Source organism: Saccostrea echinata, unplaced genomic scaffold, assembly GCF_033153115.1.
Source record: "Saccostrea echinata isolate AGI-Se365-2 ecotype Australia unplaced genomic scaffold, CSIRO_AGI_Sech_v1 ptg000009l, whole genome shotgun sequence".
Taxonomy (NCBI): domain Eukaryota; kingdom Metazoa; phylum Mollusca; class Bivalvia; order Ostreida; family Ostreidae; genus Saccostrea; species Saccostrea echinata.
Window position 1 is genome coordinate 37,920,623 of NW_026889758.1, and position 20,282 is coordinate 37,940,904.

Genomic DNA, 20,282 nt, shown 5'->3' on the forward strand with positions numbered 1-20,282 from the left:
CAAGCAAACTACATGTACAGTATTTAGAGAAAGATATAATCATTAAAAATTGATTTAGAATAGAACCACTAAATAAATAATTGGAAAATGAATATATTTTGATGCTACATAAAGAGCTCTTTCTAAATAAGTAGATTAATCATTTGAAGCTTCACAACTGAGCGAGAATAAAGAAGAGAGGCAAAACAAAATTAAAAATAAAAATGATAGCCTCTAAATAAATAAAAACACGTTCTACAGCTGGCAAGATCAAATTTTCAGAACTCTTCACTGCACTGGTGGACAGAGCAAATTCTAGACAGAAACCTGCTAATTCTATGAAACAGAACAGATATTTCAGATTTTGTTTTCTTCTCTATCATGACCTCATTAAAAACAAGATATTGCTATTGCAGTTTATTGCAATGTAACATTTTACATTTATCCATTTATATTCATTATTTCCAAATAAAAAGGCTAAATGACCATTTTTATTCTTTGGTATTTTCAATTTCCTCTCCATTTATTTTTGGAGAAAATAATACAAATAATATATGTGTAATCATTTTTTTTGGCTATTTTCTCCAACTTTAATCAAAATAAGAAGAAAAATCAGTTAATTGTACATGAAATGAGAGGAAATAAATGTTGAAATAAATCCAGCATTTAGCCACTGCATAAGCACAATTTAAGTTATTCAGGAGAAGAAACATTGGAAAATAAAATAAAAGTATTTAAGTAAGAACTAGTTTGATTTAGATGCTTGTATATTTTGTTATAATCATATTAAGCAGAAAGAGAAAAAAATAGACTATAAACTGTTGCCATCTAGTAAGCTTTTTAGGATGGTGAATATTGATGAAAAAAGTTTGGGATTGCAATTCTGTAAATAATTCAAATGAAAATATCAAAATATAAAGCATTGGTTAGCAACTCTACATAAAATGATGATGGTTTCTGATATAAACTACAGTTTCAGGAATGTCTGTCATTTCATCTCTAAAAAACACTGCATAAATTTCCCTGCAGTTTGTAGAATGAAAGATTTGAGATCACAGAAAAATAACAATTCCTCACAAGGAACAATCATAAACATGTGTACATGTACTACAGAGTTGGGTGTTTTCTCACACTCGTTCACATAAGAATGAATAAAAAAATACTCATAAAAAAATTCATGGTCCTCTAACTTATACCATCTTCAAATAAATGAATCGATTTCACCCTAAAATAATTGACATCAATTGTTGAAAAATTTCCAAGTATAGTACACATTCATTCACAAACACAAAATATATGTATATATACACTTCATACATTTATATAAATCCTCCACAATACCAAAATAAAAGAATTTACAAAAGAGATAATCAAACAAACACAACTTTTCCACATATCTCAATCTTGAATATATTATCTATGCATATTTTCACAACACATTCATTTGTATTTCTTAATTACTATCAAATTTTTGAGCCATAAAAATACAATTTGTTATAGATTTTTATCCAATAAATTTAAAGACATTGACTTAAGAATGAATATATAAGAATCAATATACAAGCTATCAACTGCAACTTCACATCTCCACCTCTCCACCTAACACAGCTCATTCCACCTGTACCAGTAAACCCGCTGATGAAATGTTGTCTCCACCTCCCCCTGTTTGAACCACCTTAGTACACACCAGAACAGGTGCCACACAAATCTGGTAATCTTTTTCCTCCCAACACGACACTGGTCTGTTCTCCTCCAGTGGTATCCGCTGAGCAGACTGCAGAGTACTTGAGGAAAATGAATCATCCATGATAAGTCTGGCTTTCTCTGTGTCAATGTACTTAGAGTTGCAGACATGTCTAAAAGCTGTCAAAGAGGCTTTGGCAGTGGCATGCATTGTTTTTTTCCACTGGCTTCCTTTCTTTGTCAATATTGCTTGATACGCCAGTGTGTGGACATGAATCCTAGAGACTTTCCTCCTTCCATCTACTTCCTCTGTTTTACTCAGAATGTCATAAACCTGTCTCATTTGGTCTAGTACTGGGGCAATTCTAGGATAAGCATCGGCCACCAGTGTCACTTTTCCCTTTGTAAGAATACTAACCAAATTGGGTAACTCCTGCTCATTCATACCAAGACTGTCTGAGTACAGAACTACATTGTCTCGGATTTCTCTCAGTAATTTTTCATCTGTAAATGATGCTAGTTCAAAATGGATACTTGTTTTTCTTGGTGTTGATGCTAATAAATTCTTTAGTTTGGTTATTCTTCTTATTCTTTCTCCTGAAAAATAAATGGGTTTTCAGTTTATGTATATTAAAAAAAAAAATACATTGAATCTAAAAATTAGAAAACAATATAATACAGTAGTTTAAGTAAATTTTAACAAGTATAAAGCAAAAACTTTCAACAAAATGTGATTACTGATGGTAGTTGAAACTTGCGACAATGAAATCTGATTTTAAAATTAAGAGGATCATATCACACTGTGACACAACACAAATAACCTTGCTGTTCCTAAAGAAACAAGAGGCCCAGGGGCCACATTGCTCACCTGAGCACTATGGCTAGGAAATAGCAGAAATCAGTTCAGTCTTGAAAGGTTGAAAAGTTTAAATAAAAAAGTGGTTTGGGGGGGGGGGGTCATGAATGAACAAATTTGAATCTACATTATCTGAGGATGCTTCCATTTAAATATGACCAATCATGGCTTTGCTGTTCTTGAGTAGAAGATTTTTAAAGATTTAACCTATGTATTCCTATGTAAAACTTTGATCGCCCATTGTGGCCCCACCCGACCCCGAGGGGTCATGATTTGAACAAACTTGAATCTACACTACCTGAGGATGCTTCCATGTAAATCTGACCAATCATGGCTTTGCTGTTCTTGAGAAGAAGATTTTTAAAGATTTTTCCTATATATTCCTATGTAAAACTTTGATCGTCCATTGTGGCCCCACCCGACCCCCGGGGGTCATGATTTGAAAAAACTTGAATCTACACTATCTGAGGATGCTACCATATAAATATGACTAATCATGGCTTTGCTGTTCTTGAGAAGAAGATTTTTTAAAGATTTTTCCTTTATATTCCTATGTAAAACTTTGATCGCCCATTGTGGCCGCACCGGACCCCCCAAGGGTCATGATTTGAACAAACTTGAATCTACACTACCTGAGGATGCTTCCATGTAAATATGACCAATCATGGCTTTGCTGTTCTTGAGAAGAAGATTTTTAAAGATTTTTCCTATATATTCCCATGTAAAACTTTGATCGCCCATTGTGGCCCCACCCGACCCCCAGGGGTCATGATTTGAACAAACTTGAATCTACACTATCTGAGGAGGCTACCATTTAAATATGACCAATCAGGGCTTTACTGTTCTTGAGAAGAAGATTTTTAAGATTTTTCCTATATATTCCTATGTAAAACTTTGATCGCCCATTGTGGCCCCACCCGACCCCCGGGGGTCATGATTTGAATAAACTTGAATCTACACTATCTGAGGATGCTACCATATAAATATGACCAATCATGGCTTTGCTGTTCTTGAGAAGAAGATTTTTAAAGATTATTCCTATATATTCCTATGTAAAACTTTGATCGCCCATTGTGGCCCCACCCGACCCCCAGGGGTCATGATTTGAACAAACTTGAATCTACACTACCTGAGGATGATTCCACATAAGTTTCATATTTTCAAGCACACTGGTTCTTGAGAAGAAGATTTTTTAATGATGCCATTAATTTTTCACGAATTCTTAATTATCTCCCCTTGGAAGAAGGCGTGGCCCTTCATTTGAACAAACTTGAATCCCCTTTACCCAAGGATACTTTGTGGCAAGTTTGGTTGAAATTGGGTCGGTGGTTCTTGAGAAGAAGATGAAAATGTGAAAAGTTTACAACAACAACAACGACAACAACGACGACAACGATGACAGACAACGGACAAATTTTGATCAGAAAAGCTCACTTGAGCCTTTGGCTCAGGTGAGCTAAAAATTCAAAGCATTCAATTTCTTCACAAATATTTGTAAAAATATGTACATACAGCACTTCATAGGGTCAGTTTGGACAGATGGGGTGAATATTGCAAACAGGTTTGATGTAAATGCCCTCAGCTTTGGATACTTTGCAAATGGGAAGCATATTTAGTATGTTTACATCTCTGTGATGTGTTTCCAAAGTATAGGTTTAGGCAAAAAAAAATTAATCAATAGTTTCTCAGGCACCGCCGCATCAGGTCAAACACTGCCGCATTGATTAATTTTATTGAAAAAGGAAATAACTCAATTTTCTATTTTTCCAAGTTGAAAAAAGAAAATTGAGTTATTTCCCTTTTCATAAATGCTAATAGATAGATGTTTTTATTAGATAATCAATACATTTCTTGTTTATACAGTATTTTATGAATTAACTTTGTTTGGAATAACATTATTTAAAGTTGAATACATATTATTATTAATGTAAGAGAACAAAAAAAGTAAGAACCAGTTGGTATCATCATCTTGTTGAATGACTGACATGAAAAAAAGGTATAACACCTGCTTCCAAAAAAAAAAAAAAGAACCTGCCTGTCGCATTGAATTTTGAAATTTTTGGCCTGAGAAACTATTAATTTTCTATGGCCTTATAGGTATTAGTGCATAATTATTAATATGATGTGTGGTACACAAGCCAACATAATTTGAATGTGTTTTACATAGTTACAAGCATGAATAATTCTGCTATTTTTTCTATTTACAACTTGAAATCTGTCCAGGCAATCTGAAAATTTTTACTGAATTTTGTATTATCTTCACCGTCTTCAAAGGGAAAATTATCCAGCATCTGCAAACCTCCGACAACTAATGCTGCTGGTTTAAATGTCTTGATCTCGGCTTCCAGTCCCTCTAAGGTTTCTATAAAAGGATTGCTTTCATCACTGTGTACAATCAATCTACAATCAAAAGTTTTAATACATTTCATTTGAAGATTTGCTTTCACAGATGATGTGTATTTTAAAAATTAAATTTTATCTATACTTTCAAAATTTGTTATTCAGGAAAAACAAAGGGATATTGTGAAATTCTTTATATACTGGATACATGTACCTGTTGGCTCTTGGTGAGATAAACTTGCCCCACTTGTCCCCAGATTTATATTCCAAAAGCAGATGAATATCATTTACATCTAAATCTTCTCCAACAACTGCCAATAAAAGTGACATTAAAAAAGATAAGAATTTCTAAAACAGCATATTTTAATTTTATTTTATTACGGCCTCATTCCTCTAAATGTGTTAATTTAGTAATAATAAATAGAACACAGAAGAACGATGAAACATATTCCATTCTGACCTTTCACTGTGTCAGGTAGAGTTTGTCTAAGTTCCTTGGTAAATCTTGCCCCCAGAAGCACTTCTGCACCCTCATTAGCCATTCTCCTAGCCATTACTGGTGCATTTCCTCCCAAGATGGATTTGTGGTCAGCCATAGAAAAGGCTGTATCTGTCAATTCCTTAAATAATGTGTTGTTGCTGACATATCTCCTACAAACACATGTAAATTATTTAGGCCAATACAGAAGCAGTGGTTATGATACCTCTAAATGAAAACAAAAAGATTCTCTATATATTAAACCTTGTTACAAAATCTTTTCTGTTTGATATTTTTCATCTCCTTCTTCTGCTTTTAAAGCAATATGAACTGCATTTTTGAGAATTTTATTTTGCTGTTAAAATGTGTTATTATGATAAATTTGTATCTATTTTAAACCTTTTTGATCAATTAGACAGAAATAAAGTATCAAATTGCTTCAGAATAAAGGATTATGTACAATCAAATTTATAGTATAAGAAATCAATGATGTACAGGATGATAGTAACGTACTTTTGCTTCAATCAAAGCTTATAAATAGTTCTTCCATCACAAATATGAACAACAGAAGTTAATAAACTTTTTTTTCTGTCATTGAAATAGTTAATTACAATTTTGCAACAAAAATTTCTGACATCGAAGTTGCAGTTCATATTGCTTTAATAATATTACAATCAATTCAGCATGTGGATTATATTCAAAACAGTATCCCATTGGAATTTGAGAGTTTGTAATCAATGAATTCATTTGAGAACTGATATAAAACTAATTACAGTCAAACCTCGTTATCTCGAACCCAAGGGGACAGAGAATATACTTCTAGATAACCGAGAATTCGAGATATCCAGGGTCAAATACTTAAGGAATAAACAGCCGGGACTTCAAAATCACTTTGACATATCCATGGTATTCGAGATACATGTATCCATGTTCCAGATACCGAAGTTCAACTGTATTTGTCTTCTCAAATCATGACACAGGACATACATCATCTAAACCTTACCTGTGTGGTCATAACAATGAACCAATTTTAGTGCTTAATAAATTTAAAGATATCTGACAACAGTATTGTATAGAAACTTAACATATTCCTGCAGGCTGTGAATATGCTTCAACTTCTTGATTGCAAACAAAGGCATTTGTAAAAAAAAAAAAAGCATGTTCTAAATTTTTGAAAATGCTTAAATAAGAATATGAGCATTATATATCATATAAAAATATTGTCCATTAAAAAGAAATTCTTTCATTTGACTCAAAATTAGAATCTTACTGGATTAAACCACTTCATATCAAAGATGACATAAAAACTACTGGTAAGTTGAGTTATGACTTTCCTTTAAGAACTCAAAGGTGCACTAATTTACTAAAAAAATGCCCAAAGACCCAAAGACCCAAAACAATAGGGAGAAACCAACTAACACTGAAAAATTATGTGGTTTATTAAAATAAATAGAGATTTTAAGAAAATATTGTATTTTCATTATGTTTCAATTTGTACACGTTGAATATTACATTTAGCCATAAACAGTTAGTTACAAGCAACAAACTGTAATAAATTACTTTTTCTAAAGAGTTTCCCCCACAATTTCAAGAATATTTATTAAAAACCAGAATCTCTGATGAGACTGAAGCTCTACTGATCTATACTTATAAACAAAGGAAGAGAATTGAAGTAATACTTAAAGTAACTAAAGCAACTGCAAAAAAAAAAAAAAAAAAAAAAAACAAACTACAAAAAATCTTAAAACAGAGGCCCATGGGCCACAATGCTCACCTGAGTAACTATCAGTATACTTTTTCCCTACATATTCTTATGTAAAACTTTGGTCACATACCCCAGGAGTCATGTTTTGTTTGTTTGGATGTTTAACTTCCTTTTGAGAATTTTTCACTCATATTGAGATGCCACCACTTAGCAGTGGAGGGCTGCAAATTTAGAACAGTACTCAGTACTTATCGCTTTTGAGCAGTGAGGGATCTTTTACGTGCCTGCACATACTGCAACATGGGACTTAGGTTTATACAGTCTTATCAGTGGATTCGAACCCACAATGTAAGGATCAACTCCCAACGCCATGACTCTAGACCAATTATTAATGCTCTAACCACTGCAGGCGACTCATTTTTTGAACAAACATCAATCTACACTAACTGAAGATAACCTCAGATTTGTTTCTAAAAGATTATTCAGATTATTTTCCTATAATGTGTTTAGGTAAAAGTAGAAGTTTTGACACAGCTTTTTACAGTGATCACATACTCTGCAGCAGCTCCATGCTGGAAAAAGTAACCAAACAACTCAGAAAGCTCCTCCTTAGTCCCAACTGAGTCATGATGCTTTGGTTTTCCTGGCGCTTCTAAGTTAAACTTGTCGATAAAAGTCATTCCATCTACAATCAAGTCTTCACAGCCACCAAAACCTAGTGCTACACGGGTTCTTGGAGCATCTATCTTCTTCTCTGCCCTCAGAAGCCCTGACAAAATATGGCTCATTCTCTCTGCACTCGCCGAACTTCTATCAAAGTATAGTTTTGCAAGATACGCAAAGACAATCACAAGTGAAGAAAACGCCGCAATCGTTTTCATAGCCATTGTTGATGTTGCCTAAAATTGTTCAAAATTTTCCGCAATTAATCTTTTCTCAACTTTCCTTACTTAAAAAAAGTCTAAGATGTGTACGAACGTGCATTTAAACATGCATTTTTAAAGCCATCCAAGGACCGGGCAAGGTGCCTGTCAACGTCGACAAAATACCGGAAATAATAACACACTTACTAAAAATAAAACTTGTTTAAGGAAAAAAATGTTTCCGGATTTCGCTCGACAGATAAATAAATGTACCACTTTTGTTGCATTTAAAATAACATCCAAAGTGAGACCAGGTATGAAAAGGTTCAGTATTTAAAAAAAACCCTTCTCACATTTAGCAAGAGACCCAATGACCTTTACGGTCACCAGAACATTGTGAATTTCAGAGAAATTTTAAAGAAAGATTCCAACACATTATATAGCTGGAAAACTATATTTAAAATACACCACACCTATGGACATAAACTCAACAACGTTACAAGGTCTTGGAAACAATATCTTTACCCTCTTTAGCAGGCCCGTAGAAACGGTTTCACAAGTAGGGGGGGGGGGCAACTCCACCCCCACCCCCCAAAAAAAAATCTGACAGGCAAAAAAAAAAAAAAAAAAAAAAAAAAAAAAAAAAAAAAAAAAAAAGCTGACCAATGAGGGGGGGGGGGGGGCAACTTCCAAAAATCATCTGACAAGCAAAACAAAAAAAAATAAAATAAATAAATAAAAAAATGAAAATTGTTAAAAAAAAAAAAACAATTTACTGTCCAAATCCTGAAATTTGTCAGTGTCGACCTTACAACACCAAAAAGTGGGGAGGGGGTCAACCAGCATCTAAAGGAAATTTTACTATAGCAAAATACTATACTCAGGAAAAAGTGGCCTCCGCATTCTACGGGCATGTTAAGCACCTGTTTCTGTTACGTCTCAGAATTTTTTGATTGTCATAGCATGATTTGCAAAAGCGATGATTTTTCTAAATTCTGATCATATGATTTCATGGATTTTTAGCTGCAGAACTGTAGCGTTATGATTTTATAATAGTTTTTGACCATAACGCTACTGATAGCGTAATGCAAATATGGTCTGCAATTTTCTGCGCACGGTTGGGGTGAAATTTTCCCATTTCCAGTATTAGTCAACAATCAACTACCTTTCGCTCTCTTATTCTAGACATATTCTTTAACCATCCTGTATATTTTATCCTCCTCCTAACCCTTTACAGTTGTCTCTACAGATCAATAAACTCGATTGCATTTAATTTTTTGTCGGATGGCAGAAAATTCAAAACAAGCGAGGACATTTTCCTTTTTTGCAGTCATCTTTTTGTTTGCGAGGACAATTTCCTTTTTTTCAATCATATTTTTTGTTTGCTTGTCAATTATTTTTCGCTGCCCCTTTTGATACTATGTGCCTGTTCTGGACACCTATGTAATAAAATAAAATTTATTTTCTATTGAACTGTACATGTAAATCAGATGTCTTTTACATGAAAACATGTATGAAACAGATTGGTTTAAAGATTATGTGAAAAAAAATGCTTGTAATAGTATTACTGATCATGCCCCTGATGTTCTTAAGAACAAGATTTTTAAACGTTTCCATTTCCATGTAAAACTTTATCTCCTATTTGTGGCCCCACCCTACCCCCGGGGGCAATGATTTTAACAAATTTGTATCTGCACTAGCTGAGGATGATTGTCCCTTAATAATACTAATCATGGCCCTCTTGCTCTAGATAAGAAAATTTTAAAACATTTTCCCACATTCTTTGGGAGGGGGGGGGGGGGTGAACTTAAATCTACACTATGTCAGGAAGCTTCCACATACTGTTAAGTTTCATCTTTTCTGGTCCAGTGGTTCTTGGAAGATTTTTAAATGATCCAACCTAATTTTCACTATTTCTTATCTATCTCCCCTTGAAGGAAGATGTGGCCCTTCATTTAAATAATTTGAATCCTTTTTATCGTAGGATACTCTGTACCAAATTTGGTTGAAATTGGCCCAGTGGTTCTGTTAATGAAGTTGAAATTGTGAAAAGTTTACGACAACAAGTCACACAACAGACAAATTTCAATCAGGAAAGCTCACTTAAGGTGAGCTAAAATACCGTAAACGCATTATCCAAGATGACTAACCAAGGTCAAAAGAAGACACCACCAAAAGAACATTATATATGTACATAGCTTAAAATGCAAACATATTAAACTTCTGATTTTCAAATATTGCTGTGAAATATGTGAAGCAGCATCCAAAACTTTATATCAGGACAAAACAAACTAAATTATTTCAAGTTGAGCAAATAAGTGTTTGCTGGAGATTTGTTTTCAGAAATTCCTTTCTGTGAAAATATACTCAGAAATCCCTTGAACTCTTTTGAAACATCAGTCAAAAATTGCTTTGGGCATATCATATTGTTACATACGTATTATTGGATAATACTCTATGGACGTATTCTAAAAAGGTCCTAAAGGATGACTGCACTTAAGGACATGCGGAATTTGCGACAAAATAAACTTTCAAAACAAACATTTTTCTTTTCATTGCAAGAATGGTCAACATCCAATCTACAACTTTATCTAATTACGTTTAATAAAAGTGTTTATTTACGAAGTTCGAATCTGTTTTCAAAGGCAGGGGTCATCACAATTTCTTAAATCTCCGTTCGATTTTGAGGACGCCCACTTTTTCACTGACTTTATACATAGTCAGCGCATGTTTGTCTATTGTTCTACGTTTAACAATAGTTGTATATTTGCATAAATAATAATGTGTCAAAAGGAGATTAATAGACAAACATGCGCTCATGGTTAAAAAGAGAAAAAACTGCTTCTTCTTACATTCGTTCTCTGTGTTGTAACCAAGGATTGTGACATGTTGAATATTATAATTCACCACGTGATTTCTTACCTCAGGTAACTTTGTGAATACTTAATTCCGTCGCGTGACTTGTAAGGTAGCATGTGCTAACTAGGACATTGTGTTCGAACACGTTTAGTCATCTGGCATTGATATAAAATCTGCTTTAATTACATTGACGTGCTCATATTGTTAATTTCGTTTTGAAACCTTTGTCAGAAGTGTATTTGTGCCATACAGAATGGAGAGGGAGATTTGAAAGAGTGGTCACGTTCTTTTTTCCAAACATGTCATTGTTATCTATCAAGTCTAATTTTAGACTCATTCTTACAATATTAGCTCCACCTCTCATGCATACGTAATGTTCAATCAAGGGCAGGTAAGTGTAAATTCACTATATTTGGAAAGCAGTAAGGACAAAAAACATTGAATCATTTTATTGTATCACAGTCTAAAATCATTTTAAGATTTAAATGTGGTTCCAAATTGACAGTATTCTTTCATAAACATACAAAAGTGAGATAAGGTTTAGAAATAAAAGCAACAGAAGCAACCGAAAAAGACCCAAAAACAGGCGTTAAGTGCAGTCATCCTTTGTCAAAAATATATCATTGTAAAAATGTATAAATTACCTGCAGAACTCTTCAAAAGAAGGTAAAAAAATTGTTTGTATTATTTAACCTTCCAGCCAAAGTTTGCTCTGAAACTGTTGTTGTTAATGAACTGATATCACTGCAATTTAAAATTATTCTCTCTAAAATTTACATTATACATGTATATACTGTAAACCCTTTGTAGCAATAAATAAAAATACATTTAAATACAATCTGTTTTACTATGCATCAAAACTGACTCACCCAAGACAGTGTGTTGTTTAGTATTCTAGTACTTGTATCTGACACAGTAAGTCAGAATGGATGGTGCATTAAGCTTGATACATGTACATTTTTACATTCAGTACATTTTATAAATTCATAGCTAGGAGTAACAATAAAGAAGTTTGTGAAAGTTCTGCATATTTCAATGATTCAAAATTGAAATTATCCAATAAATATAATGTCTCTATACAGGCTAGTACATTCCAGACAGTGCAAATACATCTGGTTCAAAATGTAAATTTCTTTATAAATACAGTCTATGTGCTAGGATAAAGTCCACATTACATTTGAATCATCTTCTAAACAATCCGAGTAAAAGTCAGAATCTGATGACATCAGCAACTGAATGTCAAGAGTTTCTTTCTTATGTAGCCAATCAGAAATAGGCCGAGGTAGGGAATCCCACTGACTTCCTAATCTGACACGGAATCTGTAAACACACTCTATGCAGAGCCTGAAATGTAAATATGAGGCAAGTTATTTAAAGATTAGTGAATGTGCTCTTAGTAAAAGTTAACGAATAATACCAATTAAGCATTAATATCTTCTTTTTTTTTCTTATCAATTTTCAAAATTAGTATGCATTGTTAACTCATTGTTAACATTTTCCCATAATAACTAAATTTTGAAATCTTAATTTAAACAGAAGACATATACAATGCACTATATTTGAATTTTCCACATAAATATATCCTGAACACAAAATCAAGCACTTACTTTTTCAGTGTGTATGGTTCAAACTGGAATTCTAAAATGTCATTCTTAATCTCCTGTACATAAAAGATAATAAAATGATCTTTGAACAGGAACTACAAAATATCAAATACACACAGGCTCATACTGCTGTAATGTTTGTGACTTTTAAACAACAGATACTCACACATATACTGTCATAGTCCAGTATGTTCTTTTCACAGCCACCGTAGATCAGGACATCTTGATCCTGTGTAACACATGCAGTGTGCCAGAGACGACATCGATTCTGAGGGAAATGTGTTAACTGAGTCCACTGTAGGCTGTTGATATTTAAAATCCAGGAATCACCTGCATGTTTCGTAAAAAAACCTGTATCAATGTTCTTATTTAAGTTATTCATTGTAGCAGCCAAAATATGGAGAAAAATTAAGTAATATTTTTAACTAAAATTGCTTCCACAAGGTACCTCCTATTTTTTGTAAATATACTGCCTGTTTCTAATCTTTTTGAAAGCCCTGAATTGCAGCATATAACAAGCACCACATAAAACAAGTATCAGTTAATTCAAACAACTGATTATGCAGGGGAAAAAAGATTTTGAATTTCATTTACAGTACCAGTACACTTTGCCATCTTCAATTTAAATTGTTAAACTGATTTTGGAAAAGTCAGAAATAAGAAAATTTAGAAATACAAATGACATACATATAAGAAAAACCATACAAGTATGAGCTTCAATGTTGTGAAAAAATAAAACTAATGGAAGTGGTTTACTGCCCAAATGCCAAATGAGCATTAATTACATTAAAAACCAGCAGTACTCACTGAGGGGCTGGCAGTCAGTGGTGAAGCCTCCATACACAAACATTCTGTTGTCAGAAAGACCTACAGCAGTGTGCCAGGACCTGCCTTCTGGTTGACAGCCATCAATGAACAATCTTAAAGTGAAAAAATGCAGACATCAAAAGGTCACCAGATAAAAGTAGAAATTCTGAAGTTATCAAAAGTATAGGAGTCCAAAACTCCATATTTTTTATAATGTATTTATTTTATTTTATTTATTTATTTATTCCTCATGCTGTCTCATATATAAAGGACTCTCCTATGGCAAAATAACATTTTAGCATGTTTTTGGAGATTGTTAAAGATAGGTGAGTCTGACTTACCTTTCACTCCATGACAGTGAGTTCAGACTTGTGAAACTGACTTACCTTTCACTCCATGGCAGTGAGTTCAGACTTGTGAAACTGACTTACCTTTCACTCCATGGCAGTGAATTCAGACTTGTGAAACTGACTTACCTTTCACTCCATGGCAGTGAGTTCAGACTGGTGAGTCTGACTTACCTTTCACACCCTGACAGTGAGTTCAGGCTGATGAGTCTTCACTTATCTTCCACTTAAAGACAGTGAGTTCAGACTTGTGAGTCTGATTTACATTCCTCTCCATGACAGTGAGTTCAGACTGGTGAGTCTTAACTTATCTTCCACTCAAAGACAGTGAGTTCAGACTTGTGAGTCTGATTTTACCTTCCACTCCATGACAGTGAGTTCAGACTGTTGACTCTGACTTACCTTTTACTCCATGACAGTGAGTTCACACTGGTAAGTCTGACTTACCTTCCACCCCATGACAGTGAGTTCAGACTGGTGAGTCTTAACTTACCTTCCACTCAAAGACAGTGAGTTCAGACTTCTGAGTCTGATTTATTTTTCTCTCCATGACAGTGAGTTCAGGCTGGTGAGTCTAACTTATCTTCCACTCAAAGACAGTGAGTTCAGACTTGTGAGTTTGACTTACCTTCCACTCCATGACAGTGAGTTCAGACTGGTGAATCTGACTTACCTTCCACTCCATGACAGTGAGTTCAGACTGGTGAGTCTGACTTACCTTCCACTCCATGACAGTGAGTTCAGACTGGTGAGTCTGACCTACCTTCCACTCCATGACAGTGAGTTCAGACTGGTGAGTCTGACCTACCTTCCACTCCATGACAGTGAGTTCACACTGGTGAGTCTGACTTACCTTCCACTCCATGACAGTGAGTTCAGACTGGTGAGTCTGACTTACCTTCCACTCCATGACAGTGAGTTCAGACTTGGGAGTCTGACTTACCTTCCACTCCATGACAGTGAGTTCACACTGGTGAGTCTGACCTACCTTCCACTCCATGACAGTGGGTTCAGACTGGTGAGTCTGACTTACCTTCCACTCCATGACAGTGAGTTCAGACTTGGGAGTCTGACTTACCTTCCACTCCATGACAGTGAGTTCACACTGGTGAGTCTGACCTACCTTCCACTCCATGACAGTGGGTTCAGATTGGTGAGTCTGACCTACCTTCCACTCCATGACAGTGAGTTCAGATCCAGACAATGGACATCATTTAGCCTGAGGTTTAAATGTCGCCCTCCAAAAATATAAACCTTGCTACCAAACCTCACTGCTGTATGGGCAGCCCGGGCAGAGGGCTTAGGACCCTGTATTCAAAGCAAAACTTATACAATTAGGATAATTGAATATGCATACACATTCTAAGATTATAAGAGTTTTTCCCCTAAACTTCCATTACAGTCCCTGATTATTGCAGATAATTATAGGTAGGTAGTACACACTAATAAGTTCTAAAAACATAATTGCATCAGATGTTATTCTATATTCTCAGGTATGTAAATCAGTAAATGAGAATAAAATTGAATTGTTAACTGTTCTAAATCTAAGTGAACTGGAAAAAGATCAATTTACTTATAGTAAGCAGCCTCCTTTTGTACATGTAATTGACTTTAACCCCAATCCCCCTTAGTAAAGGATGATGTGACATACGGCCCCCGGTAAATTGACAAAAAAATAAATATCTAAATTTTACTCTAATTTTTGCATGTACTTAATCACTGATATGTATACCCTCATAAAATACTACTTTTACTGAAAATAGAAACATAATTTGGAAGATATTTGTCTTTATTTTGAGTAGGGCTACCATGCTTATATCCAATTTCCATTGAATTTTGGCCCCGCCCCACTCTTTGTAGCCCTTGAAATATACGAGTGCAAGTAGGTACATTTTTCTCCTTTGGCTGGTCACTGTATTTTATTGAAATCTACCTATATGTGAAAGGAGAAAAATGTACCTAACTGCGCTCACATGTTGTTTTTGAAAAATTGTAAAATCTAGCTGGCCTCTCCCATTTTGAACAGATCGACGAAACTATTTTTTCTGACGTAAGAATAAATTCATATGCTAATCGAGGCACTGGCGATACTTTCTAACTGACCAATCAGCTAAATGAGTTGCATTACTAGTGAGTACTACAAAAATACTAACGACATTTTATGCTTGGAAAAAAGGTTGTTGTTTTTTTTTACCTGCTTTCCGATAAACAATTTTTTATGCATTTGAGTCACAGATTAGACACGGATCTACAATTTCCCAGCTCACATTTACAAACAATTGATTTAAAAATATACATAGTTCAAAGTTTTGTAAAGCGTTTGGTGGGCAATTCGCTAGGTCTACACGTATTCCCTAGAATCAGTGAATAGAAGTTTCATGTGCATTTCTTGACCCAAAATGGTAAACGCTGAGGTTCCATGCGTATTATTATATATGTATAAGTAGCCTTGGCTGACCATTCAAAGTTTGAAATGTAGTAGAGATATTGTGTAAATTGACCTAAACCACGTGCCTGTGATAAAATGTAAACATGTAGTAAACCAGCATGTTTTGTCGTTCTGTCATCGGATTGGACAATTGTTCTCGGTAAGCGACTATGTGCGAAATAATAACAATAGCCATAAAAGGTAGATTCCTCGGACATGCTTATCCCTCTATTGTACTTAGACCCGCCTATTCTCTTTTCATAAAAGAACATATTGTCACAAACCAGGCCGAACTTTGCTGTCATAGGGTCTAAAAAATCATAGATAATGCAGTAATCCTTATAATTAAAATGTGTTGGAACTACTGAAACTATTCAAAAGGCGTCGTAATTATTCACTCATGTTTGAAAACTATCAAAATCGTTGTAGTTCAAATATAATTCGTTGTAGAAAAAGGGGCCCCAGATAGCAGTTATGTCATATCATCCTTTCCCATATTTTTATATCTGCATTAAGCAACTCATCCTTAATCACAGAAGTAATAGCTGGTTTGTTGTGATTTATGATTCTAATTTGCCAGACTGGGACATGGAACTAGTGTTTTTTACATAAACTATGAAAGTGACTTACACTGTTCCATTATGCCAGTACATGTAATCCTTTTCTAATAGCCTTCAAAATTAATTAACTATGTGTTCTGGATTTATTCTAGGAACTTACCACATTGTCTGGAATACTCCACTCCATTGTGGTCACATCAAAAACACACAGCTGATTGTTCCAGCCTCTCTAATAAAAGAAAATCAGTAAAACAGCTATAACTACATTAAAGCCAGATAGTGAAAATATTTACCAGGCAAACATCAAGTCAACCTACCCCCAACATTCAATGGGGAGTAATTCTATATACTATAGATTTTTCCAGACAATTTATACATACCTGTTCTGGAATTTCATCTTGAAAGAAGGACTTGCCCTCTCCCATATAACCTTTTGTAGGCACTCCAAAACCTCCAAATGTATAAAACCTAAAACATCAAACATAGGAACATGTCTGTAGCTTTCTTTCTTTGTTTATTAAAATAACTTTTTTTTAAATAGAGCATGTATCTTTATACATCATTTAAGGTCATGCAGGGGCTCTTTAACAAAACAACTATGTCTGACTTATAAAACCAAGTCTGATTTGCTCAAAACACACTGCCAACTGAAAAATATTTTTAAAATAATTTTTATACGTATTATAAATTGAGCAGATTTCAGGAGAGACTGATATTAATTTTAGATACAGTTAACTGTACTTCATTTTCTACTTAAGGTTCATAATCCCTCTCTCCACTTATATAAAACTAACAATCTTCCCAATGAAATCCAATTTATAATATTGATATACACACATTTCAACATACCTTACGGGGCAAAATTTGACAGAAATGGCCTATTAACTTAACAGTTTTATAAAGAAATAATAGTAATTTAACCAAGTAAGAATTACCTCTCTTATCAGAGGGCCATTGAACCTTAAACTTCCAATATTCAATCTCTCTTGCTAAGTATTTCACTGCTATTTTCATGCTTCATTACTACAAACCTTCCCACAGTACAAACTTTCTCTCATTAAATACTGAATACTACACAGCTAATCTTATACTTCTGCAATACTAACTTTTTCTCATAGTACCAGGACACTGCTTTGTCTCGAGGACTGGGGGTCATTTTCTCATTTTTATCCTGAGGAGTCATTTTCTCCCACTCCAATGTGCTCAGATCTAATCGAAAAAGATCATTGACGTTACCATAGCGTGCATGGCCACCGAATAGATACATATATCCATCACCTAAACAGACAGTGGACCCAGATGCTGCAACAGGATGGACATTACATCTTTCAAAATACCTATAAAAAAAGATTAGGATTCAAGAGAATATTACAACAGTGATATGTACAGTAAAACTTCAATAGAACGAACGCAGACATAACAAATTCATGGATATAGAGAAGTTAATAATTCCTTGTAACATTTTCAATGATAACAAATACTGATATAATGAATTTATTGACATAGTGAACTGATTTTGTGTCCTGTAAAGGTTAAAAATAAAAAAAAATTACATCTTCTACAGTGATTTTTTAAAGATAACAGAATTTAAAATATTGAACTGAGATTTATTATAATTTTTCAAAAATATTTGAAATTCATCACAAAACTTTATTTCACCAAGGTAAAGAATTCACAGGTTCCCAGGACTTTGTTATACATGTAACTGAGTTTTACTGTACATAGTAATAGTAAAGAGTATAACCTAGCTACTATAATACAAAATAATTCAGATTTAATTATGTACATGAAATTTCCTATTATTTGAAATTGCTACACTAGTAAACTTCATCTGAATTGTTTTGAACATGTGAAATAATTTGCAAAAAAGGGTCAACATCATTGTATAATACTTTTCACTTTTTTGAATTTTTCTAATTGTACACATAGCATACACTCACCGTTAGTAAACATTACTCATACAACAAGTCACATATATATAGTAAGAACATTTTTGTAAAAGAATAAGCATTTCACATAACTATTTGTGTTATGAATTTGCAAGATGATTTTTAAAAATACCTACCAAACTTTAAATTCTGTATTGTAAATCCACAATTCATTTGCTGGTAGATATTTTTCTGTGTAGGGAGGATTGAAATCATCCTTTATAAGAAAAGATAAAAATAAATTGTTAGGTCTACATAAAAATAACAAAAATTGTTTGCAGTTGCCCACAGACCCTGTGGTCCATATAGCCCAAACCACTACATACATAATATAGTATAAGAAATATGTATTTATTTAACAGAGTTATAAGATGGGGGATTGTGTGGAGAACGTCAAATATTGATCGAAATAAAATTATAAATACAGTATGCATGTTTGTTTTGATTTTCCGACTCCTGATCCATCGCATCATTCATTAAGTAAAGCACTTACATTGTATCCTCCCCATACTATCATGTATTTATCTGAACATACTGCTACATGTCCTATCCGTTCTGGAGGATTTCTAACTAACTTTATTCTGTCACAATCATCACTGACACTGTTACAGTTACTTTCACTTGCCATGTTTTGATGGTTGTCATTTTCTGAATATCGAACCCGATGCTGGATTAATTTTTACTCGCAGTACGTTTTACAGCGGTAAAAAAAAAAAACTTTCTATTTACTGAAATGATCTCTAATGTATGAGTAATTTTCTTATATAAGGATTTTTTTCTTTTATAAATACAGTACTACTTAATTTAAAACAAGAGGCCCAAGGGCCTTAACGGTCACCTGAGTATAATGATCCATAGATTAAAACAAAATATGCTGAAAAATGAAGCTACGTTGCCCAAAAAGCAAGAGAAATAGGATGACCAGGAATCAGCAAAATATTAATTTAGTACTCAGTAACAAATCTTAAAGTTGATCTATTTATTTGCCTGTACTTTCCCCAGTTTGTCACTATCCTCACTATCCTGACTAAACAAAACAATAGTTCTAAAGCATTAGTTAACATTCCCCCTCACATTGGCCTCTCCTAGGCTTTGAAGATTATTTAATGTACAAAGATATAATATTTTGTCCCATTTTCATTTATCTATTATTTAAAAGTCTACATGACTATTAAAAACTATGAAAGTACTTTTTGTGTTAAATATTATCAAAAATTCTTGTATAACTATAATTCTGTTATTCAATTGACCTTTTAAGTTTACTTTATTCACAGTGATTAACTATCATAGATGCATAGCAAAGAGGAATAACTTCTTTCAGTAGAAATTTATAAACTGACCAAAGGGTACAGAATATCACCCTTGCTTATTACAACTTTACAATTACTCTGTTCGCCTCTTAGATGTCCAGGAGCAGAGAAGAAGATTTTCAAAGAAATAATCCATTTTCACTACAGATTCAATATAGCCCCACCCTTAAATACCAGAGCCCCTGACTCAGGGGACAAGATATTCACAATTTTGGAAGAGGCACCCTTGCTCATCATAACCATGTACTTAGTTTGTTTCCTTAATAACAATGGGCAGAGAAGATTTTCAAAGAAATAATGCATTTCTACCATATATTTAAAAGAGCCTCACTTAGCTGCAGGTCTGTACCTTGCTGGTCTGAAAAAATGGGGATGAACGACCAGAGAGCTACAGTGCCACCCATTGAAAAAAATGTATATTTATTGTGCACAAAAAGTAGTGCACTGTTTCTTGATTTATTTCTCCATATTTTTAAACTGCAATCTCAAAATATTACTGACCGTGTGTTCTTAACTCATTTTTTCACTATTCCCA

At 33.8% G+C, this 20,282-nt stretch overlaps 1 protein-coding gene across 1 annotated transcript; it reads right to left on the reverse strand.

The window, feature by feature from the left end:
• Positions 1 to 708: 708 nt before the first annotated feature.
• Positions 709 to 19,107, reverse strand: LOC133182704 (uncharacterized). Its single transcript, XM_061317554.1, has 16 exons — positions 18,931 to 19,107; positions 18,575 to 18,654; positions 17,616 to 17,846; positions 16,890 to 16,977; positions 16,670 to 16,738; positions 14,690 to 14,829; positions 13,175 to 13,287; positions 12,534 to 12,697; positions 12,371 to 12,423; positions 11,919 to 12,107; positions 11,457 to 11,481; positions 7,597 to 7,940; positions 5,319 to 5,509; positions 5,073 to 5,169; positions 4,782 to 4,918; positions 709 to 2,259 (listed from the first exon to the last, which is right to left on the reverse strand). The coding sequence occupies exons 1-16, from the start codon at positions 19,063 to 19,065 to the stop codon at positions 1,589 to 1,591; spliced, it is 2,727 nt and encodes a 908-aa protein (XP_061173538.1). The 5' UTR covers positions 19,066 to 19,107; the 3' UTR covers positions 709 to 1,588.
• Between the last annotated feature and the right edge of the window lie 1,175 nt (positions 19,108 to 20,282).

Excerpts from the sequence above, each read along its gene's own strand:
- LOC133182704 (XM_061317554.1), bottom strand. The coding sequence starts at position 19,065 with ATGGCAAGTGAAAGTAACTGTAACAGTGTCAGTGATGATTGTGACAGA. Across the intron at positions 18,655-18,930 it reads TAGTATGGGGAGGATACAAT|GATGATTTCAATCCTCCCTA; the intron begins GTAAGTGCTTTA and ends TTTCTTATAAAG. Across the intron at positions 16,739-16,889 it reads AAGATGAAATTCCAGAACAG|AGAGGCTGGAACAATCAGCT; the intron begins GTATGTATAAAT and ends TTCTTTTATTAG.